The sequence below is a fragment of the Nylanderia fulva genome, unplaced genomic scaffold (genome assembly GCF_048542155.1).
Source record: "Nylanderia fulva isolate GAGA-0341 unplaced genomic scaffold, ASM4854215v1 Scaffold969, whole genome shotgun sequence".
Taxonomy (NCBI): Eukaryota; Metazoa; Arthropoda; class Insecta; order Hymenoptera; family Formicidae; genus Nylanderia; species Nylanderia fulva.
The window spans coordinates 1-26914 of NW_028191100.1; the positions used below are offsets into that span (position 1 = coordinate 1).

A 26914-nucleotide genomic window follows, 5' to 3' on the forward strand; every position below is an offset into this window, starting at 1 on the left:
GCCAATGCCAGTCGAGTGAATTCGTTAAAGGAATTCGTCCGTTAATCAATTTCGTAATAAAAATCAATCGACGCGGAGAAAAAGAAAGATAGAGAAAGAGAGCCCGGCTTTACTGTTCACATAAAAGTACGCACTAACGGAACATTTTTATCATCTTATACATGCATGAATGAATGGCACATTTTCGATATAATTTAATAAATAAATAAATAAATACAGGAAGAGTATATATATATATATATATATATGTAACAAATTGCAATTAAATAATATCAACAAACCTAAAAAAGCGCTTATTTTTCGTATCAGTTTTTGCTATTATCTAAATAAAATTATACAGATGTATTTTATCTATATTTGCATCTCTTATTGTTAGATGAAAAAAGTATTATCTTTACTAAATTATTTCTAGAATAATTTTCAGATAATTTCAGCTTAGAATATCATAGCACATAAAAATATTTAAATATAGTAATTAAAACTTATATACAAATTTATAAATAAAAATATGAATATTATATTTATATTTATATTTATAATAATTTATTTTTAATAATTTATTAATTTATACTTAATATTTATATTTATATTTATATTAATTTATATTTTTTTATAACTGTGTTTACATAAGCAATCTGAAAAATAATCTAGATGAACCGCCGTATAATTTATTTATTTGTTATCTAGATAAATTTAAAACAAAATCATCTTCATCTAAGATGAATTTACATATTTTTATCTCTATTGTTATCTAGTTAATTTTAAAATCATCTAAGCACAACACTGACTATGATACGAAAAATGGCCTCGCCGAAATTATATACCTGTTTGGTATGTCGAGTGAAGAATAGAGAGAGAGAAAGAGAGAGAGAGAGAGCGAGAAAAAGAGAGGTTTTCGCGCGTCCCCTCGAAATTATCGAATCTATTCACTTGATTTATCGAAAGAAATCGAAAACGTACGCTTTCTCTCTCTTTTTTTCAAGAAAAAGTGCACTTTATACATCCAAACCGACACGAAGAGAGAGCTCGAAAGATCGAAAGAGAGAGAAGCAGGAGAGAAATTCTCGCTCCTGCGTCCCTGAAACCGGGCGGGCAGCTAACTCACCTCGTGCCACATTCCGCCGACGACGACGACGACGAATTAGATCCGAGTTCCTCCGCCACGTGAATACCTCTTTCCCGGAGGAAGGACGACACTTTTCCCTCCTTTCTGCCTCTTCCCGCACCTGCACTTAATACTCGCGCTTTTCAAATTTTCGAACCCACTCACTCGCGCACACCTTCACGGCACTCGAATCCGAGCGTTGCCAATTGCGCGCGCACACGTATATATATACACACACACACATATATATATATATATATGTATATATATATACGCACGTGAGAGAGAAGCCCCGCGGAAAGAATCAACCACCGAAAAATACCTCGCACGCGCGCGCAGACTCGAGGGGGAGCAACGGGGCGAAATGTCAACCGAAAACGGAGCCGGCTCCTGGCGCGTCGCGCCGCACGATCACGCGCAGACCAGACCGCCCGAAGGACCAATACGGACTGACTTCACGGCGCTCCGCGCCACCGACCTCTCCCCCACCACCGCCGCGCATGCGCGGAAGCGCGCGCGCGCATGCGCGCTGCCGGCGCGAAGCGGAACGGAGCAGACGCGTAAGAAACCGTGGGCGCGAAAATATTTTTCAATCGAATTCAATGCGTTTCGCTTTTTTTTTTAGGATTCTCGAGTACTGTTGAGAAATTTTATATTAGATGTGTATTATATATATAATTTATATTTTATGTATTTATATGTAACATTATTTTCTATTTTTTATTATTTGCTATTTTATTATATATATATATATATATATATATATATATATATATATATATATTGTTATTTAATATATTATATATAATATATAAAATAAGATATATATATTATTTACAATAATATAGTATATGTAATATATAATACATAAAATATATAAAATAAATTATTACTCTATAAAATAAAATTCCCCCACAGATACTAATAAAAAATTCTAACATACTTGATCCAGTTCGAATATACTTGAAGTACTTCTTATTTTTCAAGATGTTTTTATAGAAGATAATTCGGATCTATTTCCAGACTTGAATCTACTTGAAAGTATTGTTTTTTTTTCGAAGTAAAAAGAATACAAAATTCAAAACTATATATAAACAAAAATTCCAAGCTACTTTTGTAAAACACTTACTTAATTCCATTCCTACATATACACCAAATTAATATAGTGGAATTAAAAATATTTATATACACACAAATTTACATATTTATCTCAAGAATCGAATCTTTTGTCGTAAGATTATCGATAATTATTAATTATTATACTAATGCTACGAGATTTTTTGTCTGATAGCGTGTTGTATCATTGAATAAGAATCAACCATAACTTTATTTTTGTTAATATATATAATCGCTTGTACAGCAGAGACGTCTCGTTTTTTTCCTCGGTGAAAGTTATAATGAATACACATAAAAGATAATATAATGCGCAATATGGATATTTATCATATAATCGTACATCAATCAAAAATATTAAAATTATATAACCGTGTTCTTCTCTCTCCTCCCAATAAAGATAATTTACAACATACATCATCTTTTTTTATCCTTATATATTTTAGGACTAACCCGACAATATTAAGAGTCTCTTCACACATTTTACATAATCGTGTGTTCTTTTTTTCAATCCTTTGCCGCCCCTTATTTATTTCTCTATAAACAATCTCTATACCGTATGTTTCTCAATAATCACGCTACAAATTCCTAAATTTGTATTACAAGACATATATATAACGCTTAATTATAGTAGGTATTTTATGCTACGTTCAAATTAAATCAACAAAGAGACAAGTGCACACCAGTACGTGAGTTCTTTTTTTTTGTTTAAAGAAAGCCGTTGTTTTTTCCTTTACTTCTCGAGACATCCGAAGTAGCAAACCGACGTCATTGAATGTTAAAATGACGTTATTTTGACGTCATTCGACATGTAAATAACGTATGCTTGCTACCTGGGATTGTATATATAATATATATATATTTATATATATGCACGATATCTATAAAAACTTACATGAAAAAACGTATTATTATAGAACGAATCGTCAAACCGTGCTCTTCGAGTATATCGTCAATACTCCAAGTATATCATGTCTTGTTTATGTACAATATATAAAATAATTAAGAAATATCCGTGCAAAAAGCATTTACGTTCATTCCAGTTGGATTCCAATATTTTGGTTTGTCGCATTTTCTTTTTTTCTTTTTTTTTTTGTTTATTTGGAACGTACAAATAACATGTCTTCGCTACAAGATTACAATAATATATTTCAGGATATCTGAAAGCAAAAAAAAGGAATACACTCTCGATCGATCGATAAAAGCCGAGAAAGCGAGTCCGTTTAAATAGGCGGTAATCTAATAATATTTTTTTTCCATGCAGAGGGGTGTTTCGGTGTGTATTCAAATGTTTCTAATTAGTCATTCAAGTTTATATGCAATTAATGAATGCAGTCGTGGGTGTGAATTATCATGACCGATATTACATAATTCTACTCGTATCAAGATAATGTTCTAAAAAAAATTTGTACATGGGAAAAATGACATCAACAAAGGCGCAGCCAATTTTCTCTCTATTCCAAGATCCTCTATTCCAGAGACCTTCCTTTATCTTATAGCTGTTTAACTAAACTCTTCTTTCCAGCAAGAGACGCAATATGCCACACAATTGGTTATCAAATATATTTAAGCATTAAAATTATATTTGATAAAAATTCTAACACATAGAATGTTTAGCGATCCTCCAATTTAATAGCCAATTGTGTTTTATCTGCGTTCTCTTGCGAGAAAGTTTCCCCAGAAGGAGTGAAAACAAAGAGGAGGAAATGAAGAAGAATACGCATATGATATTTTCATATTGTACACGTATTATTTAGAATTAGGTATTGTGATTCTAGAATAGAGGATTTCTCATCTCAATCTTGATTTATATGTATATATAATCTTAGAATATAAGAAATCGACTATACCTAGAGCACATCGAAGAGGATACATAGACCAAGAACGAAGATTCAGAAAAGTGAACAACTAATTGTGTGTTTGTGTGTATGTGTGTGAAATGACAATATAGTAAATAGCCATCATCGTTACATTTTTTTTCTTCTATCCGTCTAAAACACAGACAAATCTGAATCTAAATAAGAAAAAACTGCAAAAATTGAACGAGTGAGTAGCGTGTATTCCGTTTAGGATTGAGAAAATGGAAAATAGGAGGAGGGAGGAAGGGGCAGAGGGGATATAAGTTTATAATTTTCGACAGCCAGTTACCTTATGTATCTCTCACGTTTGTCGTAAGAGGTAAATAAGGACGAAATTAAAGGTAATATTGGAATAACAGTATTGCAGATTGGTGGTTAGCTCATGGATAATTGTCCATTATTGAGTAGTCTCTCAACGGCGGCATTTATGTCTCCAAATGTGGCAATTAACGCTGAAAAAAACAGTATTATAAAAATTTATATAAATTCACATTATTAAATATGAAATATATGTATTATATGTTACATATTAAATTATAAAAATGTTATTAAAACATTATTTAATTTACGTGATAAAAGCGTAAAGATGACTATTTTATATAACAAATATAATATCTATATAAAATCTAAAATATTACATTAATCAAAATGGTTAGTTTGTCTCTTTATGCAGATCTTTATATTGATAAAACAAAAATCAGCAGAAATAACTGTTATATAATTGTTATATCAATTATCTCTCGTGTAATCGTAAATATTTACATACATAAAGTATATAAAGTAAAAGAAAAATTGAATAAATGTATTATTGACTTTCTTACCTTGTAAATTTGCATCTCTATTAAGAAAACCCATAGCCGTAAGTTGCTCTAGCTGTGCTCTGTAACGTTCCTCTGGTGGAGGTACAGGTTGACCGTCAACTTCTACACCTTGGTTTAATGCCATCGCAGAAACCTAGTATGCATAAATATAATATAAAATTCAATACACAATAATTAAATAAAAAATAATTTTTATTACATTAAAATACTTTAGTAATATAACAGATTTATCATTTTATATTTTTGCTACTAAAGACAGAGTAAACATATTGACTTCATTAAAACCGTTAAATCACATGTATCTAAATTCTTTAATCAATCACTTGTTTTAAGAAAGGATATTATTCCAAGATATTCTATTTTTCAAGAAAAATATAAAATTATGAATTTAAAAAATGAATGAATATTATAAATATATATATAATTTATAATATAAAATATAATATAATATAATATAAAATATAATATAAATATAATATAAATATAATATAAATATAAATACAATATAAATATAATATAAATATAATATATAAATATATATAAATTATCTAATTATATAATATTCTAATTTATTAATATAATTTTAAAATTATATAAACGATTCTTTTAATTATGAATTATATAAATGAGATTCCTTACCATACGTGCCATAAATTGGGAAAACGCGTCCTGCTGATTGGTGTCCGATGATTGGTTGGTCGGTACACTGGGGTTCGTGCCACCTGTGTTCGGTGTTGTGGTCGCAGGAGGTACCGTGAGGCCCATGCTAAAAAAAAACATACACACGCACTCGTTATAATAATCGCACACCGATGAAAATACACGTCGACGTAGAAATGAAATTAGAATGAGAAATTTACTTTTCGACAAGTTCGGGAGCGACAGTGCGCAACTGCTCCATACCCTGCTGAATCTGCATGATAGCGGCCAGGGCGTCCGGATTGGTCACCACGTTTTGTATCTGCGGATTTTGCATCTGCTGGATGAAGGCGGGCATCATGGCGCGCACCTGTTCCTGCATCTGCGGATTCCCGCGGAGGAAGGGATTCGTTGCGATCACCCGGTTGGCCATCGACGGGTCCGCCGCCATCGCCTCGAGCATGGACCTCGTGTACGGAGCGTTTAGCATGTTCCGCATCAGCTGTGAGTTCTCCATCATCTGGGAGGTGAGGCTGCGCATTTCGGGCGAGTCCAGCAGACCCCTGCTTTGGCCCTGCGGCTGTCCTCCCGTGCCGTTTTCATTCTGTCCGGGACCCCAGGGATTCGGTAGCGGGTCCCGATTCTCCTGGCCCTGCTGCGGATTCTCCTGGTTCGCGGAATTGCTGTTCTCCACCAGAGCGGCGAAGGGATTACGGCCGTTCGTCGCCGCCGCGAGCATAGGCTCCTGGATATCCCGGTACATGCGACGTAACGCGCTGTAACCGCCCGGTATACTCTCCAGGTTGGACAGAGCTCGGTCGTGCGAGCGCATCAGTTCCTGGAGCATCGACGGGTTGCGCGCCAATTCCATCGTTTGCCTGGAAAACACATTTTTTCATAACATTGTGCAATATTGCGTATCGTCGAGTACGAGCATTCCCGAGTAGCAAACTGACGTCATTAAACGTCAAACTGACGTCATTAAAAGTCAAAATGACGTTATTTTGACGTCTAATGACATTTAATGACGTCAAATAAATACAAAATAAGTTAATCGTCGAATCAATATTTGAAAATTAGAATTTAGAACTCAGATAGCAAACTGACGTCATTAAACATCAAATTGACATCGTTAAAAGTTGAAATGACATTGTCATTTTGACGTTTAATGACGTCAGTTTGCTATATCTGGGTTCTAAATTGCGAATTTTTAAATATTGATTCGACGATTAACTTTTTTTACATTTATTTCTTAATTCATGTTTTATAGTTTTGAATGGCTTTCAGTTTTTACAACTATTATTCTTTCTACATATATAAGTGTAAATATAAGTGTCAGTGTGTTTACTCAAATTTTGTAAAAAAATCCCCTGATTTTTTAAATTCCAAGTAAATTAAGAAAATTTGTAAATGCAGACTTTTAATACAAGTTTCTTTATTGTATGTGCTTTCTATAATGTAATATTGATTTATTAATTATAAAATTTATTTGATCAAAAATTACTATTTGGACAGTAATTATAAAATTAATTTGAACAATAATAAAGTATGATATATCATGATATCTAAAAATATATGCAAAAATATAAAATAAAAATATAAAGCCAAAATAATTTATTATAAATTTTTCAAAAATACTAATTTATTTAAATATTACATATTAAAAAAGTGAATAATTTTCTATGAAACTTATATAACATTTTGATACTAAAAATAGATTTTGTCAATAAAAAAACACATAAAATATTAATAAAAATCTAAATATTGCAAAGATATGTTAGATATGTTTTTTAAGCAATATGCTAAATAAGAATATAAAATTATCAGCCTATTATAAGATTATTAGATTATTAAGAGACAATCTTTCTTAAATTCTTTGAATGCCTATTCTATGAGAATGTTTAAAGATAAGATAAAATTCCTTTAAAATACTATGTTTTCAAGGTTTTCCCCAGAAGTACATTCCGAGCGTGTAAAGTTAGAATTATGTGTAAATCACATCAAATGATTAAATTAAAAAGACAAAGAGGCTCGTATAACGCAATAAATAAAAATAATGAAAAGCCAACTTAAGAATATATAAATTAGTCTTGAACTTGAAAATTGACAATTGCAAATAACATTGTTGTTGATAAAATTAAAATCAAGAATAAAATTAAAATTTATTAATTACTAAAAATTATAAATTTAAAAATTTAAATAAAAAGATAAATAAAAAACATTGAAGGTAGAGTGATATGCAAAATTAAGAAAAATTTAAATTAATAAGGAAATTTAGATGCAAAAATGTTTTCAATTTCAAATAAACGTATTTGACTCAGAGTAGAGTTTAATACATTCATCAAATAAACAAGATAAAATAAATAAAACAAATCATGTAGTCTTGAACTTGAAAATTAGTAATTAAAAATTTAATTGAATTGAAAATTGGCAGTTGATGTTGCAAATAATACTGCTATTCATATTAAAAATTAAATTTTATTAATTATTAAAAATTTAAGATTGAATTCAGCGATTAACTTAAAGGTACAAATAAAAAATATTGAAAGTTAAGCAGTACAAAACCGAGAAAAATTTGCTCAATTCAATTAATAAGAAAATATAGATGTAAAAAATTATTTATTTCAAATATAAAAGTGTGTTTGACGCAAAGTTGAAACTTTAAACGCATGCAGAATGTAGACATTTGTAAACCAAATGATCAAACAGGTAAAACAAAAATAGTTGCGCGACTAGGCTATTGTATTCAAATCAGTTTTTAAGTGGATTTTGATCTTCTGTAAATGGTTGCACAACTTACCGCAAAAGTTCAGGATTGTTAAGCATATGACTGATTTCTGGATTACGTTGCATCAGCTCTTGCATTTGGGGATTAGCAGTGACCAGATTGCGCATGTTCTCTGGATCATTCATCAAACTCTGAACCAAGGGATTATCTAGGACTTGGCGCATCGTTTCCGGATTTGACAACAATTCTCGTTGCATGCGTTGCTGTAGGTCTATGAAATTCGCCGATCCGAGACCCAGGGATTCCAATCCCATCAGTCCGCCTAAACTTCCCAAGCCAAACGGACTCGCGTTGACATCAGCTACAATTCAACATCGAACAAATATTATCACAAGTCAATTAATATATAATAAATACAATAATATTCTCAAATATTCTTTTCCAAAATAATTTTCTCTATAAATCTCCTTAAAATTCTTCTACGAGACAAGTTTTCTGCCAAATTAATATCTTAAAAATAATCTTCTCTATAAATCTCGCTAAGATCCATCTACGAGACAAGTTTTCTGCCAAATTAATATCTTAAAAATAATCAGCTCTATAAATTCCACTAAAATCCTTCTACGAGACGACTTTTGCTGTAAAATTCTAATATACCCTGTGGTCGCGGAGCCTGATTCGACTCCTGGTTCGGACGTAGAAGATGCACGAGGCGCCTTGATCACCAGGTGCACCGCCAGGCCGTCCTTGATGTTGTGCGTGCTGAGTGTCTCGTGGTCCTTCATGATTTTGCCGGCGAAGATGAGGCATAACTGATCGGCTTGCGCGTTGAACTTCTTCGAGACCGCTTCCTTGAACTAGCCGAAAAAAAAGCAGAAGAAAAGAAATGAAATCGCGCGAGCTAACCCAATCCCGAATTTTGACAGCTGACAGCGCACGAGGTCAGCGAGTGACAGCTCGGAGCAGGCAGCACCGCCTTCGCAACTTACGTCCTTTATCGTCGCGTTCTCCTCAATCTCCACACTCTGCTTCTCCTTCGGCGTTTTCACGTTGATGGTGATCTTCCTCGGACCACCCTCCTGCTGGCCTTCTGCCATCTTGGATCGGTAGATGACTCGTTACTTTCGACGCTCGCGCGATCCTCGACACGTACGTTCTCTCTCTCTGTCTCCTTCCCTCTGTCTCTGTCTGTCTGTCTCTCTCTTCTTCTCTCTCTCTCTCTCTCTCTCTCACTCCAACTCGCGAGGAAATTGCGCACCGCGAAATAAATATATCCCGAGCACGGCGACGACACTCCCTCGCGAAATCGCGAGTACGTTCGGTACGCGGCGGATGAGGAACTCTTTTTTTTCGCTCGAGCCACGAGATATTCTCGGCGGGGAGGGAAGAGAACTAGAAGGTGGACTGCGCGGCCGGACCGACGTGCAACGATACGCAGCGGCGCGTCGCTCCGCGCTCGGCCATAATAACGATATGATGATAAACAACGCGCGCGCGAACGAGCGAGCGAGCCTGTGACGGGGTGTCGACTGACGTGTTGAGAGAATGCGCGCGAGAGAAACGTCGTGTCCGTCCGTCCGTCGACGTTCTCGCCGCGAGATCGAATTCCGATCGCACACACCACGATCACGATCGCACACCTCCGAGAGCGACGCGAGTGCAGTGCCCCGCTGCTGTAAGGTTATGTCACGCTGCCACCACCGCGGCGCGAAAGCACCGCCGCGCGTGCGCGCTCGATTACGCGCGACGTGGTGGATTCTCACTAGTTTGACGTACAGGGTGTCCCGTATTTTAAATTTCAAATAATACAAAATAGTATGACAATAAGGTAATATAATATTAATAACGATAATAATGATGATGATGATGATAATGATGATGATGATGATGATGATAATGATGATAATAATGATGATGATGATGATGATGATGATAATGATGATAATAATGATGATGATGATGATAATAATGATGATGATGATGATAATATAGTAATGATACAGGGTGTCCCGTATTTTAAAATATTAAATAATACAAAATAATACAATAAAATAATAATAATAATGGTAATATTATGATGATGATGATAATAATAATAATAATAATTGATGATGATGATGATATAGTCATGATGATGACGTGTGTGTGATAATATAATGATAATATATATTGTATATATATATACAGGGTGTCTGATATAAAGTGTCACACCGATAATATACAAGTAGATTTTGTCATTTGGAGACGATTTTTCCTCAACAAAAATGTCGAAGGAGGTCATCATTCTTTGCATGTTCTTAATTTTTGTCATTATATGTATCTTTATAACTAAATCTTATATTAAAATTGTATTAAAGTAAACTCTACTTGAAATTAATTGGAGAATGTGATTTTGTTAATACTTTATTTCCACAAGCCTGAGTTTGCGAAAAACCCTTTATTTTCAATCATTTATAACTTGAAAATGATTGACGTCTTAAGATTTTTACTGAGGAAAAATTGTCTCCAAATAACATCTACCTGTATATTTTCGGTGTGACACCTTATGTCAGACACCCTGTATATATAAAATAATGATGATAATGATAATATATTTATATATATATAATTACTATGGCTATCTGGGTATATTATTTATATATATATATATATATATATATATATATATATATATATATAATATACCCAGATAGCCATAGTAATTATTATGACATCAAAATGTCATAATAATTACTGTGGCTATCTGGGTAATGATAATAATAATAATGATCATAATGATGATGATGAATATGAAAATTTGTAGGATTTCGAGGTTTTATTATTTTCTTAAATAGAGCTACTATATCATTCATTTCTTATATAAACCAATATATATTCTTCGTAAAAAATTGCTAAAATAGTCGAAAAATAGATGAATATTATTACGAGATTTTATGTATGCTTAATTCATATAATAACAAAAAAGATGAAACATTTCCTAAATATTAATTTTTTTAAATTATGTATAAAAATCAACACAACTTACGACCCGTATCATGTCAAATATGTTTATATAGAAAATATTGATAATAAAATATATACATTTATATATATATATATATATATATATATATATATATATGTATATTTGATATATATAATATTGATAATTTTATTTTAAAGAATTGTCGGTAAATTTGAAATAGTTTTTCTTTTCGACAATATATCTTAATTATATATAAATTTATATATGTATTTGTTTATTTACTTACCTCGTTATTTTTATATATAATATTATAAAATATATGATTTCAAAATATATCACGTGTACAAAATTGCGCATTCTTTTTTATAATTAACTCTTCTGTCAATGCATAATTTTTTATTTTTTATCAATGAATATTTTTTCATATTTTTTCCTAGTAGCTGTTAAATATTAAATATTTTTTAAAAATTATATTTTAAAAAGTTACCAAATACAAAGGCTCTTTGTATCTTGTTTTAGAGAAAAGTTTCGACATACATTTTTAACATTTAAAATTGCTATAGGCTCTCATTAATTGACAAAAGAGCGTTAAATACAAAAAAAATACCCGTCCATAATTAAATCTGGGTATAAAATTATACTTCCATCTTTTCTCATATCTACAAAATTAACATATTTCAAATAATTAGTATTATCAAAGACATATTTTAGATAATTTCTTTGAATCTCTTCTACGGACTTGAATATATATGGCTTTTAATTATGCTTCCTGTTCTTCAATATCATCCGAGTTCTTCGGTAAATCTCGAATAGGGGCTGATGAGAACACATCGGTGTCTAATTATTTAAAAACGTTTACTTAAAAATACAATTCCTTTAAACATAAATGGCGATATGAATGGTTAGAAAGAGAAAAAAAACATAGTTTCTTATTACTTAAGAGTTTTTCCTGCGTGTAACGGAAAAGGACATTTCTAGTCGACACCGATTTTTTTTACACCGGCGACTCACAATTCTGTCAATTTTCCGTATTTTGCATGCGCGGGTTTCCAACCCTCTTTTGCCATCTGTGTTCTCGCTTTTTGATCTGGCTGAGAATCGGTTGAGAATAGCAGCGGATGATCACGTGTACAAATGACTTCTTTCTTGCTCAACCATGGCTTTTAATCGACGACTTCCACTTTGTTTGAAACGATTCTATATGCTCCAGATTAACACCTGCAAAAATAAATAAGAATCAAATATCTTTAATTTAAAAGGATAGTTTTGTATATAGCATAATATGGTAGTGACGATTATAAATGACTGAAAATGGTTTCAATGATTTATTTATACAGGATGTCTCATTTAAATCACTATATTTTTTTATATAAATTGATTCCTTGCAATATTCACTATAAAAAGTTATAAGGGTAAAATAGCTGAAAGTGAATAGTTTATGAGATATTTTATACTTAAGTTTGACATAATTTTACATAAAATTATGAAATATTTCGTAAAACATTAATTTTTCTACAATCTTACCTCAATACTTTCATGCACAAAATAACGAGAAGGATCAATTGATGTAAAGAAAACATATAATTGTTTTAAAAAAGTATGTAAATTATAACTAGCAACTACATATTTTTTTTCTAATAGACCATGTTTTTTTTTATACCAATTGATTTCTTTCAATATTTTATGTATAAAAGAATTCGGGTAAGATTGTCGAAAAATAAATATTTTACGATATTTTATAGTTTATATAAAATTATGTCAAATTTAATATAAAATATCTCTTAAACTATTCGTTTTTAGTCATCTTATCCTTATAACCTTTCATATTGAAAATTACAAGATATCTAAAAAAAAGGAAAAAAAGTCCATTAAAAATGTAAACGACCTTCAAATGACCTTGAAAAGCGTCCTTTAGAACAAAAATCAGAAACGCTATTTTTTTATGAGGATAATCAATTAAAATGGAACACCCTGTGTAGTGTAAAAATGTAATAATAATACAAATGACTAAATTTACATAATATGTATGATACATTAAATCAATTGATGCAGGTAGAAAAAGGAACGGATATAGCTACCTGCACTTTTTGCTAATCCATCTGGACTAAAAGTCAGAGCTCTTCTCTCATCCGGATTGCAACCAGTCAGGAGGGTCACGACAGGAGCCTCTCCGTCACCGGTCAAACCGACCTTCGCCTGCTGGGTAAGATAGTGACAGCATTCTATTATCTGGAAAAACAGCCACGCCTCCTTGTCCTTCGGCCTCGGTCCTTTGATCAACGGGAGCGCTAAACGTTCGTGGGGTCTCTGAGCCCGCAGGAATCTCGAGCCGCGTCTGAACTGCGTTTCCAGCCAGCGCGTCGCCTCCCTCGCCTGAGCACTCACGCGTTTCACCTCGTCCAAAGCGGAGACAACTGCAAATACAAACGATATAATCAAATAATTTCCTTGCATTGTATATTTTTGGATTAATTCGAGGCAAGTTCGCTTGTATGATTATAACGAACCATGTAAGTGTATTAATTTATTTGCAAACTTCTGATTAATCTATCAAAATCTTTTTGTTTTAACTTTTCATTATTCAAATTATATATTGTTTCCAAATATTTGACTGTACAGATCATTTGATAAGGATCAAATATAATGGTCGAAACGTTGTGATTTCTAAATAAATATAATTGCCACTTTGGTCGAAAGAGAAGGTGATTATTTTTTCTTTATAACACTAGCGACCCACATCTACTCTATTATATATTTTTCTTCAGCAATAAGAGCTCACTCACCCACTGCGGGGATCACTACTATAAACTTCCTCGCGTACACCAGCCGCTTGAGGGCCGGCGTATGCTTGGCTAGGGCCTCGTGATCGGGAACAAGGTACGGCGACATCAGTCGAGACCGCAGCTGGCTCTCCAGAGCCCGCACCTCCGCCTTCAGCCACAACTTGCCCATGTGTCTCATCAGCTTCCCCTTCGAGTGGTCGGCCCCGAAGTTCTTCTCGTCCAGACCGATGACTTTCGGGGTGTTCGAGGAGCAGGAGTCCGTCGCCACAAACACTCGCTCGGTCCCATCGTATTGGACGCCCGAGTTCTCGACCGAACTAAGATGATGCCCGAACTCGATCAGCTTCAATGCTCTTAAAAGCGTCTCCTCCCGCTTGTTCAGTTTATTCTTGCGTAGTATCTGCCAGTCGAGAGACTTGTGCGCGTCCTCCAGCAGACTCAGCCCACGAAGCTCGATGTCCTCCGGCAGAGGCACCGTTCTCGCGCACTCCTTCAACCTCTCCTGGCTCGACAGGATCGTAAAATCGTCGCTCCTGCGCGCTGAGAGCCTCCGTGTCCACGCTGATCAGGTTCAACAGGATCGTGAGACGCTTCAGCAACGTTCCTCTTGGCGCATATCCTCACGATGTCCTGGGTTGCTTCGCAGCCAGTCGCAGCAGACCTTAATAGACATCAGCATCTCCTTACCTACCAGGATGTTCAGGACGTCGTCTGGCTTTAAGCTCCGCTTCAAACAGACAGCGTCGATGTTCGCGCCCGAGCGATTGTTCTCCTCCTCAAAAGCGCTGGTCGAGCTCGCGTTCGTCGTGATCGTCAGAACGCTGTTGGAATTCGTCAGGGAGTCCTTCTCGCTCGTGGTCTGCGAGTCCTGCTTGCCAGTTGGCTAAAGGATCAGCTTCTTCAGCGTGGCCGTTCATCCCCTTCTTCTCCGTCACATCTTCGCTGGTCTGGATTTTCTTCGCCGGCGACGACGACTCTTCGTCATCGGTGTTGTCGTCCGATAATACGGTATTTCCCTCGCTCAGGACGTCGTTTCCCTCCGTCTCGGACATGTCCGAGTTGATCTCGTCGCTGGACGATACCAGGGTCGGTTGCTCCACGTCGCTCGTGTCCGAATCGGAGCTGGTCCTCCTCTTTCGTCCTGCGCAGTTTGCTGAGAAGATACTTCGACTTGTCGCGAACCCTCTTAGGACCTTCAGTATTATCCGATAACTTTGTCCTGTTTGTCTCATCTAAATTGAACGCATTATTGTCATTGTTTAGCGCAGAATCCCCTCCCTCCTTTGAATTTCTATGGTTCTCTTGCTCGAAGGATCCTTGACTTCCTTCCTGTGAATTCTTCAATTTTGTGGAATAAATGTTAGCCTTTGCAGTAGCTTCTGCGTCAGGCACTGCCATGTCTACGACGATGTTTTGCAGTCTCGTTATTATAAATTCCAATAATTGCGATAGTATCGCCAGAGTTATGGCAACGACACCCTGCACCTCGCTAGATTCCTTGCTCTTTAATCTAGAAATTGACATTAAGCATATTGTCACAATCTTAAACACCATGTCGTCTGTTAAATAAAGCGTTGGTCTGTTCTTGCAATTTTGAAGATATGTCTCTATACTATCCATATTTTCAAGGCAATTTGCGTTATTCGGTTCAACTTGTTCCATTATTAAACAGTTCTCCATGTCGGTCAAGAGAGCCTGTAAAAAGGAAATCGAGAAAATCATTATTAATTTCGAGAAAAATGTTTATAAACAAAATTATCAGTGAATAATATATCTCGCTTTAAACATATTACCTGACATTCCTGATTAATTCTGTCAGAATTTGGATTTTCATAATCCCATAAATGTAACAAAGAAAATAACCGTGTCACACAATGCTGGACAGAATTGTTTTCGTCTGTGCAAAGAGAATAAGTTATTATGGTTCTCTTTAAATTTCCTTCTGCTCCCTCAAATGGCTCAGAACATAAAACACTACAAAATAGTCATAATTGTAATTGTTGTAAAAATAATGTATCGCTAATAGTAATATTTATTACTAATGCCAACCTTTTCATATAATGATAGACGGCATCTAATCCATAATTTTTGCTGCCAGCTATGGTACCAAGCTGATTGTAAGGCATACCGATATTTGGATCAATGGCTATAGCCATTTTATAATATCTGTTAGCTATCATTGGATCCCAATTTGAATCTAATTCTAATTTGTACCTGCTCAGGTCTCCAAGGCATACCAAGCTTCGATGGATCAAACGCATGACGCACTGTTTGACTTCCTTGGTATGAGTTTTAAATTGTTCCATCTTAGGTCTTGCCTATTATATTCATTATAATTTTAATATTTAATTTAATGATCCTCTTATAATATTGTTGCAATCATATAAAAAAAAAAGGAACTTACTTTTTTCATATGCATACTTACGTATGGCGAAACACTTTCATTTTGAATAAACGCAAAATCAACAACACCAACAAGGTCTAAATCATATTCTATTTGTAATCTCAGTATCAGATGATGATAATATCCTACACCCACTGCCAAATGAACCGACAATAATGCTTTTTCCGCATCGTTCCAAATGTTACCCTGCAAAATAGTATATATATATATATATATTATAATTAGAAAAAAATTGCTATATAGAATACTATATGAAATATAATGTGTGTAAAATGTCTATGTATTCTCTATAGCATATTATTATAATATTACTTTTTAATATCTTAGAGTATTAATATCACCTTTCTTAATTTTTTGGCTGCATAAACAACATCGTAAAAGGCTTTCCTCCATAATAGCTCCTCTATTTTATGCACATTTCCAATGGGATCTTTCAATATCAATCTCTCGCAGTAATCTTTAAGTCGCACACGTAGCACTTCCCCAGATGGGACAAATATATCGCTTACTGTCAGAGCTTGATTCTTCTGTTCATCCAATTTCCTGACAATCTCCGTCACGCTCCTTGCAAATAAAAATGTACATATTAAATAGCCGATCAAAATGTACAAAAATCATTATCAAAGATACATATTTAGCTGTCTTACTTTTTTTTTAACATGTTTATCTTTTATTACATAATGCAAACTTTACATAAGAGAAGAGTACAAATATACATAAAATATAAATATTCAAAACATTATATATAAATATTCACATATATTTTAACATATAAATATTTATTTTTTGTAAATATTTTAATAAATATCTCTCTAAAAAAATATATCCGAGATAGAGGGCGCAAAATTCGAGAAACGTGCACATGATAAGAAACAAGCATGGCGAGTAGAGGAGACGGGTGGGTTAGGTTCGCAAAAGTTCCTCCGGGAAGTCATTGTTCTCTCTCTCTCTCTCTTCCAGAGAATGACAGTAAATATCTGCAACACTCGTAGTAGTAGCGCAAAATAATTTCCGGAAGGAAATATCTCATCTTTTTTCGCAAGGAAGAGAGAGAAAGAGAACGCGAGGGGATGGGTTCATTATTATATCCCTTACTTGTGCAGACGTCTCGTGGCTTCGAGACAGTCCGCCGTGGGGTTGCACACTCTCCTCATTTTGTGCGACTCATGACCCGCGTCTCGGTCGACTTGTCCTTATTACTCATTTCCCCGCGGTCTCCTGACACGCGCATCTCCCTCGCACGCCGAGAAATTCGCCCGACATTCGCCCGTCGTCGCTGCTGCTGCTGCTGATCTGTCTGTTCCCGCTGGTCCGTAAACGTGCGTTCACTTCCTCTTTCCGCCGCGCAATGACGAGAAACGCTACGGTTGCGCCGGAGCAGTGTTGTTAGACGGGCTAGGTTTTTTCGCGCATGCGCATTGAATGTAGTATTAATGAAGTAGTCACTCGCATGAAATGGGGTCCTGATTTCCCCCTCTGTTTAATTTTTCTTAAATTATTGAAAATTTTTTAAAATAATTAATGAATCGTATAATTTTTATTATAAATGTAATAAATTTAATTAAAAATGTTAAATATAAACATACAATAAACAAATAATGAAATTATAAAATATATACATATACGTGTACCTATGTTATAACATACGTAAATTACGAGTTTAGTTTTTATTTATACAATTTATAATTTGAATTATTGATTAATTTTAATATACATAAATTATAATAATACACTTTTATATTACATATATTGTAATAATTTATTTATTTTTACGTACGTTCAATTTATCTGTTTCCTGCGATTCCGCCAAAACTCCGTGGTACAGGGTCTTGGTCCATAGTTGCGCGCGCAAACATCATACGTTACTGTAGTCGTCATGGTTACGTCACGGTAATACGCGCATGCGCGAAAAAAACCTAGCCCGTCTAACAACACTGCGCCGGAGTCATTTTTCCCCCACCATCTGTCAACTGTCAAACTTGCACCAATCAGCGCGAGGCGCGCCGACCAATCAGCTGATCGCCGGCGCCGCGTCGATCAATCAGAGCGAAGCGCTGCTAGTGAGTTGCTGTTCGAGCTGATGGACCAATGACGATCAATTTTGTAGTTCTTTACTAGTTATTTAGTATGGGACGGTGAAAAGACAGGGAGAGTCGCTCTAGGGTATTTTTACTATAGGTTGAAAGGTGATCGGACGTCATCCCTTTTCGTTTTCATGGAATAGACGAAAACAATAATGGCGTATTCCGTGAATATTTCTGTGGAGGCGCCGATTGAAAATCAAATACAGGAAATTACTTACGATGGCCAAGAAATTTATCAAGCGTACGTCACTATTTTGAAAATAACAGGAAATTAGTATTAAATTAATTGGATTGGAGTTTTGAGTAGGAATTTATTGTACATTATAAATGCATTTCGTTAACCTTAATTCGGTTGACAAGTCAGAATTACATATATTTATATTATTTTATTATAATTTTATCATTGCAGGCCCCTCACATTGTCGGAGAACTTGGCGAAAATTGCTCAAAAGATTGACTTCAATAAAACGAATGGTGAGGAAATAAAGAAGGAGCAGGTAGAAGATGAAAAAGGCGACGAGGATGCAAAAGATTCCACTTCGTTTCAATCCTCTTTATGGCCTTGGGATAGTGTTAGAAATAAATTAAGGTTTGGCTTCTTTTACATTATGTATTTTTCTATATTATGTAGAAGAATAGGCACTTGATTTGAATTAATTACATATACGATTACTTGATTAAATCTAAGAACTAAATTTAACTTTCCCTTTTCATAGGAATGCCTTGACGGAGGTTTGCGTATTGGCTGATGTACTTGCAATAGCGAAAGAGAAAAATTATATGGTATTAGATCCAGTACCTCAGGAACAAGTTGAAGTGAAGCCTATGATACAAGTATATGCTAGGAAAAAGGCATTGGCAGGAGCAGCGTCAGTTCTAATCCTGGGTGCTGACAGACTACGGAATTGTCAAACTGATCCGTTATCTAGACCTAAGTCCATTCCTGATTTTCACATTGAATTGTTAAGATTACGACAAAATTGGCGTTTAAAGAAAGTGTCAAACTCCATCATTGGTGATCTTAGTTATCGAACTGGTTAGTATATATTTTTATTTATTATTTAAACATATTTATTTATTTCGTAATTTTTTTTAACTTTTGCTGTATTTATATATATATATATATATATAGCTGGTTCGAAGTATACACAAATGGGTATGTTTGAAGTCACCAAAGCAGAAGAAGAAGATAAAAATAGTAATAGTCCACCAGCATCCCCTAATGCTGGTAATAATATGTCAGGACAATCTCATACTTCTTCAAATTCCAAATTATCTGCCTTACGTGTGACTATACCTAGCGAGTTGCAAGGTGTCGCCTATATTGAGGTATTATGTCAAAAAGGTAATATAACAAAAGAAGAAAAAATCTTTAAAAGAATGCTATATAAATTATAATATGTATATCATGTATATAATATACATATTATATTTATATATTTAATTATATATTTTATCTTTACTATTTATTTATATATATAATATTTTATTTATTTATTCATGTATATATATATAAATATATAATATACATTTTATACAAAAATAAATATATAGTATTTTCAGATCAAGAAGATTTATGCAGTGCGAATATAAGTTTGCTTAATAGTAATACTAATAATTCAAACGCCGATATGCATTGGCAGCAGAAGTTGGAAGCCGCACAAAATGTTCTATTTTGTAAAGAGCTGTTTAGTCAATTGGCACGGGAGGCTGTGCATTTACGCGCGCCTATACCTCACATGGTTGTTGGAAATCAAATAATGGCCACAGTATGTATCTTGTAATCAAAATTAGAAAGTTTCCATCTTTTTTTTCTTATGTAATTAGGGTGTATACTCTCAGGAAAAACCTTGAAAACTTGGTATTCTCAGGAAATTTTGTTCTACCTTGAAAAATAAGAGATTTCTTATAAAATTTAATCAATATTTAGGAAATTTTTTAAAAAGTGCCTTCTTGATAATCATATTCTTATTTAGTACATAGTTTAAAACATATGTCTGATATATTTTTGCAATATTTAAATTTTATGTGATTTTTTTTATTGACGATTTATTCTTAGTATCAAGATCAAGGTGTTATATAAGTTTTATAAAAAATTGTTCAATTTTTTAATAGATAATATTTAAATAAATTAGTACTCTTTATTTATTTGATAAATAATTAAATAAGTAATAATAATTTAATAAATAATTTTAATAATTTTGTTTTATATTTCTGTATATATTTTTAGCATTTATATATGATGATATATCATACTTTATTAATGTTCAAATTAATTTTATAATTAATAAATTAACATGAAATGCTAGGAAAACTGCACTTTTGATAACTTTAATCGTATAGTATATAGATAATCGTATATATAGGAAACATTAGAAAGCACATGGAACAATGAAACTTATATTAAAAATCTACATTTACAAATTTTTTAAATTTACTTGGAATTTTAAGAATCAGGGACTTTTTTTAACAAAATCTGAGTAGACACCCTGGTAATGTTCCTTAATTTAACTGTGACATATTGTGACATATATACTTAATTAAAACTGTCTTTATTGCACCAGGTACTTCCCGGAATTCAACTGATAATTGGTCTATGTCACAGCACAGGCAATGATAAGAAGCCTGTTGCTCCACCACCACACAAAACAGATCACGATCATGTGTTGGAACATTCTTTACATCAGTTGTTACGTGAAGTGCATTACAAGAACAGTCAACATCCGTTTCCTCATCCTGCCTCGGGTCCGCTGGGTCCTAGTAAACGCAGATACCTGGCTGGTCCTACTGCTGCCGACAAATACGAGCTTTTAGAAATGACGAAGAGTCAAACATTATTGGAACAGATCATTCAACAGGCGCAACATTTCTTTATGCGTTTGCGCACGGAATACGTATTAGACACGATAGCGAAGGAGGTGAAGGATCCTCTTATCGTTTCGCATTGGAATTCGTTGAATTCACCGACACAGTCCAGCGTGAAGATTAATATTCTGACACACGGATACGACAGTGTATGTCGGACAACGATGATCGTTCACGTCGGCGAAAAATCATTGAAATGTGTCTGTCGCGATGGTAGAGTCATGCATATGAGTTACGAACCCCAGGAGCTTAGGGATCTCATTTTTTGTCAGGTCAGTCTTATTTTATTTATATTTATTTTTATTATTTTTTAAAATTATTTTTCTATTTTATTATTTTATAATAATAATAAAATATTTTAAATCTTATTACAAATAATAAAATATAAGAGTACTTACTACTATAGAACTTTAAATTGTATACTCTTACTCTTATTTCATAATAATAATAATTATTATTATTTTTATTATGTGTAAGAGTATAAAGTTTAAAGTTCTATAGTATACTCTTATATTTTATTATTTGTAATAAGATTTAAAAACATTTTTTATTGATAAAATATCAAATTTCTTTTATATATAGATATATCAACATCAAATAAACGCAGTGCAAGCTCTCGCCAAATGCATGGGCTGGCAATTTTTAGCAAACAGCTCGCATCTTGGTCTGGGTTCAGTGGAACCTCTCGGAAATGCTAGTAGTTGTATTCTGGCTTCGCCAATTGGTGACAGGTACTTTATTATAAACTTATAAGAGAGAAATGTGTTACCTGTATTATTTAATGATTAGAATATATAATTATTCACAGAATGATAGCTGTGCGGTGTGAACCGCAAACGGGCGTGCAAGTTGCGATTGCTCATTCCCCTCGAAAAGATTTCTTCCCTGGTCAACTTGTGCGAGAGAGAAAATGGGAGAATCTCGGAGGCTCGTTTAAGGAAGTCAGATGGGACAAAATGGAAGGAAAGAATTTCCTGAATAAGATGGAATTACTAATGTCTTCTTTAATGAGCTCCTAAGTGTGTTGCAAATTATAGCGAAACTTCTATATATTTTTTCGTGGGACTTTAAGGATCTTTTATATTTCCTCTCGATTTTCCCCCTCGTCTCCATTCACATAGTAGAATAGAATAAAAAAGTTGTACAGACGCGAATTAATTTAGAATGGATGAAAAAGGGAACTATAAACTAAAATGCAGAGAGAGTAAAATAAACTGAGAATTGCTTTTATGACTACAATATTTTGATGATAAAATCCAGCTAAAGAAAAGTAAAATAGAAATTTTTTCTTTTAATTTATTTTTCAAGACAAATATTTTAGTGTGTAAAAAAAGATCAAAAATATTTCTCTCTTCAGTCAAAAAAAAGGTACTATTTTTATATATATTTTACTATTAATTTTTGTGTATATCCTTATCAAACTAAAGTAGTGGTGCGAATTGAAGGGAAATTTCGCGCATGCGCAATTCAGATACGTATATATTTTGCTATAATAATAATAATGAATAATTTTATTACGAAAATTTAATAAGGTAATTTACAGTAAATTTTACATAAATATGAACTTAGTAATTATATATAGTTTCTCTAAAACACTAAAAAATCCTTTTATTGCAGGAATATATGTAATATATTTGTAAATATAAAGCATGTAATTATTTATTGTATATATTAATATATATTATATTACATTAAGTATAATTTATTAAATTTATAAAATTAAATTAATTAAATATATATAATAAATTATATTATATATATATATATATATATATATAAATATAAAAATATTAATATAAATATAATAGTATATTAATATAAAAATATAGTGTATATTAATATAATATTCTATTAATATAATTATTAATCATAAGAAAAGTATTTTATATAGGCTCCCGAACAAACAGCTCTGTGTAACATCTTGACTCGTTTACATGATGTAAAGATGTAACACGCTTGCGTACGAAAGTTCGGACAGATTCCCTTCAACACACCTTGAAGAATCAGCCATAAAAGATGAATAAGAGACACAGAGTCTATATGTATGTATATTACACGAATAATATATATATATATATATACATGCAATTACATAATTATTTATAATTGTTGTAAAAAAAAAAATATATATATATATATAATTTTTTTTAAAGGAATAAAACCGAATAAGAGAGGAAGAAACTCGAAGAAGGAGAAAGAGAAGACATTTTCCAGCCTTCGAGTTTGCGCGAAGCTTCATCCGTCGACCGTCGACTTCGGATCCGATCGATCTCCGTCCAACTGGATTGAATTAATTAAATACGTTAATCGCTGTCAAAAATGGGCTCCGACAACACGCAGAGACGCTGGAGCAATTTGCGCAAAGTGCTGGAGAGATGCGGCCCGTTTTGCCGACCGGACTTCGAACCGTCCTCGGAGAATCTGCAGATGCTCCTCGAACGATGCAAAGTCCTGGTGGTCGGCGCCGGCGGCTTGGGGTGCGAGCTTCTGAAAAACCTCGCCCTCATGGGTTTCCGGCACATCCACGTCATCGACATGGACACGATCGAGCTGTCTAATCTCAACCGGTGAGTGAGGTTAAGCGGCATCCCAGGGAGAGATTCAAATTCGTAGAATTACATTTCTGTCATTTTTTCATTTTTTCCTCTTTATTCTGTCAAAGAAAAATGCTGATTTGACGTGCAAACAAAAATTTTTTTATTTTATTTTATTTTATACATTTTTTATTTAATATATAATATATATTAAATATATATTTAATATATATTATATATATAATATTAATTATATATATATATATATATATATATATATATTTAATAATATATTAATATATTAATATTTATTTTAATATATTTTAATATTTATTAATATTAATAAATCTTAATATAATAATATATAATAGTATATAATAGAATATATGTGTACTAAATATAATATATATAAGAAATATATAATATTTAATAAAAGATGTTATTTTATAAAGCTGATAAAAAAATATATGTATTGCAGACAGTTCTTATTCCGTCATAAAGACATTGGCTCTTACAAAGCAGAAGTAGCTGCAAAATTCGTCAACGCAAGAGTACCTGGTTGTAATGTAATTGCGCACAATTGCGAGATACAAGCTAAAGATCCAGCGTTTTACCAACAGTTTCACATGATAATCTGCGGATTAGACTCAATTGTCGCAAGAAGATGGCTGAATGGTATGCTGATGTCTTTGCTTGTCTATGAGGATGGTGCGTTGGATCAGAGTAGTATTATACCATTGATAGACGGTGGAACTGAAGGTTTTAAGGGAAACGCCCGAGTTATATTACCGGGTATGAATCCCTGTATCGAGTGTACCTTGGATCTCTATCCTCCACAGGTGAATATCATTTTCCATATTTATTTTCATGAATTAATATTATCAATACAGTATATATTGGCATTCTACAGGGTGTCCCATTTTAATGTCCTACCCCAAATAAGTTTTTTATTTTTGATTGTAGAAAAAATGTTTCAGACAAAAATTGTATGGTTTTGAGGAGGGCATAAGGTGGTGCCATTAGTTTGACCCTGAATAGTTGCTTGAAAGTCGCGTAAAGGTCACCTTGAGGTGAGGAGATCTTGTCTTATAACTCAAAAAGTACTTGAGATAAAAATGTTTTATTATAGTGTTTTGGAAAGCTCTCGATGTCAGCTACAAGAATATGTAATGAAAAGTAGGTGGTTCTATTTAAGAAATTAAAGGTGACTTTTACATGATTTTATCATGCAACTATTCAAGGTCAAATTAACAGCACCACCTCATGTCCTCCTCGAAACCATACAACTTTTATCTGAAACATTTTTTTCTACAATCAAAAATAAAAAACTTATTTGGGGTAAGACATTAAAATGGGGCACCCTGTATATTATTATTTTAATGATTAATTTGATATTTATATTATTATTTTAATATTTAAATTATTATTTGCACAGGTCACCTATCCTCTGTGTACGATAGCCAACACCCCGCGTTTGCCAGAACATTGCGTAGAGTATGTGAAGGTGATCCAGTGGCCGAAGGAGAACCCATTCGAGTGTGCGATTGATGGAGACGATCCTCAGCACATAAACTGGATTTACGAAAAGTCGAACGAGAGAGCGACGCAATTCGGCATACAGGGCTTAACGTACAGACTTGTGCAAGGCATCATCAAGAATATTATACCAGCTGTGGCGTCGACGAACGCTGTCATCGCTGCGATCTGCGCGACAGAAGCATTTAAGCTTGCAACCAGTTGCAGCGCATCTTTAAATAATTACATGGTAATTATGAATCAAGTCTACGTCAACATAATTTGCCATGGACAAAGTACTAATTTGATATGAACGTTATTCAGGGTGTCGCTAACTGTCCTTGAAATATTCTGGAATTTTGTTTGTCCTTTAAGGCTCCTGCGTTCTCGTTTCTGACGTCACAATTCCAGGAGTCTTAAACGTTTAAATATAATATAAGAATGTTGTATCGAATATTTGTAATGTATACATTCATTTTCATTAATTTGCAATTTATATCGACTTGATAAAAAAATTTTTCAGTACATATTATTAGAAAATCGTGCAAATGTCCTTGAAATGTTCTTAAATTTCATTTTCAAATTTTACTAGACACCATGTTATTTTTTCTACACATTTTTAAGTCTTAAGTACAATGCAAATATCGATAATAATTTTAATAAACAGTAAAAAGAATTATAAAACTTAAAAATTTTATTTTTGAAGGTGCTCAACAATTTGGATGGAGTTTACACGTACACTTACGAAGCAGAGAAGAAGCAAAATTGCCTGGCGTGTAGTCAAGTGCCGCGAGAGATCGAGATCAAGGATCCAAAATACAAACTGCAAGACTTGATAGAGCTTCTTTGTGAACGGCCGGATTTGCAAATGAAAAGTCCCGGCCTTACAGCGATTGTAAACGGCAAAAGTAAAACTCTGTACATACAAACGGTGTCGAGTATCGAGCAGAAGACACGCGAGAATCTGTCAAAGACTCTGATCGAGTTGGGTTTAAAGGACGATACTGAAATTAACATCGCCGATGTTACAACTCCGAATACAGTTACTCTAAAATTGAGATTTTCACACAGTGATAGCATAAGTCGACAATAACTATTAGCCGAGAATTTTACTTTTATATAAAAAATTCGCGCTTTTCTTTATAAGTATTCTTTATAAGTTATATATATTTATAAGTATACTTTATAAATTATACTTTATAAGTATACTTTATAAATTATATATAGGTACATAATTCAAATATAATATATCTGCTTTATATCTTTATTTTATATTTTTTAATCCGCTTTATAAAATATATATATATATATATATATTGATCGGTTACGACTACGGAACTTTCTTCATATGCAATGGCATTAAGCAATGACTTTATTGTTGCATTTTTTTATATCTTTATATTGATTTAGTCCGCTAATATATATATATATATATATATATATATATATATATATATATATATATATATACACAAAATTATATAATACAAGTACTTATT

General features: G+C 33.2%; 4 protein-coding genes and 2 long non-coding RNA genes across 7 annotated transcripts; 3 read left to right on the plus strand and 3 right to left on the minus strand.

Moving 5' to 3' along the window:
- Positions 1–2413: 2413 nt before the first annotated feature.
- Positions 2414–9954, minus strand: Ubqn (ubiquilin). The gene is given in 8 exon segments (XM_029302513.2): positions 2414–4529; positions 4899–5031; positions 5538–5664; positions 5759–6415; positions 8338–8626; positions 8923–8956; positions 8958–9122; positions 9255–9954. Coding segments are annotated over 8 exon segments (1590 nt in total). The 5' UTR covers positions 9363–9954; the 3' UTR covers positions 2414–4452.
- LOC146719497 (uncharacterized) lies at positions 9261–13455 on the plus strand. The gene is made up of 2 exons (XR_014926504.1): positions 9261–10093; positions 13283–13455. It is a non-coding gene; the product is annotated as an uncharacterized LOC146719497 (long non-coding RNA).
- On the minus strand, positions 12067–17609 carry Smg5 (Smg5 nonsense mediated mRNA decay factor). Its single transcript, XM_029318924.2, is given in 13 exon segments — positions 12067–12448; positions 13309–13644; positions 14014–14554; positions 14556–14615; positions 14617–14646; positions 14648–14890; positions 14892–15152; positions 15154–15708; positions 15807–15987; positions 16063–16331; positions 16439–16603; positions 16759–16981; positions 17513–17609. Coding segments are annotated over 13 exon segments (2991 nt in total). The 5' UTR covers positions 17572–17609; the 3' UTR covers positions 12067–12380.
- Positions 17610–17834: 225 nt separating this feature from the next.
- LOC146719498 (uncharacterized) lies at positions 17835–18349 on the minus strand. The gene is made up of 2 exons (XR_014926505.1): positions 18195–18349; positions 17835–17906 (listed from the first exon to the last, which is right to left on the minus strand). It is a non-coding gene; the product is annotated as an uncharacterized LOC146719498 (long non-coding RNA).
- Positions 18350–18606: 257 nt separating this feature from the next.
- Positions 18607–22418, plus strand: MED17 (mediator complex subunit 17). Of its 2 annotated transcripts, none has more exons than XM_085490100.1 (8): positions 18607–18742; positions 18911–19090; positions 19218–19537; positions 19634–19846; positions 20065–20270; positions 21066–21638; positions 21949–22097; positions 22156–22263. In XM_085490100.1, the coding sequence occupies exons 1-8, from the start codon at positions 18654–18656 to the stop codon at positions 22193–22195; spliced, it is 1770 nt and encodes a 589-aa protein (XP_085346226.1). In that variant the 5' UTR covers positions 18607–18653; the 3' UTR covers positions 22196–22263. The 2 variants fall into 2 exon arrangements, with proteins under 2 accessions (XP_085346226.1, XP_085346225.1); XM_085490099.1 differs by having other exon boundaries at positions 18608–18742; positions 22175–22418.
- Positions 22419–23206: 788 nt separating this feature from the next.
- On the plus strand, positions 23207–26674 carry Uba3 (Ubiquitin-like activating enzyme 3). Its single transcript, XM_085490101.1, has 5 exons — positions 23207–23408; positions 23520–23933; positions 24379–24739; positions 25336–25665; positions 26122–26674. The coding sequence occupies exons 2-5, from the start codon at positions 23686–23688 to the stop codon at positions 26506–26508; spliced, it is 1326 nt and encodes a 441-aa protein (XP_085346227.1). The 5' UTR covers positions 23207–23408; positions 23520–23685; the 3' UTR covers positions 26509–26674.
- The last annotated feature ends 240 nt before the right edge of the window (positions 26675–26914 follow it).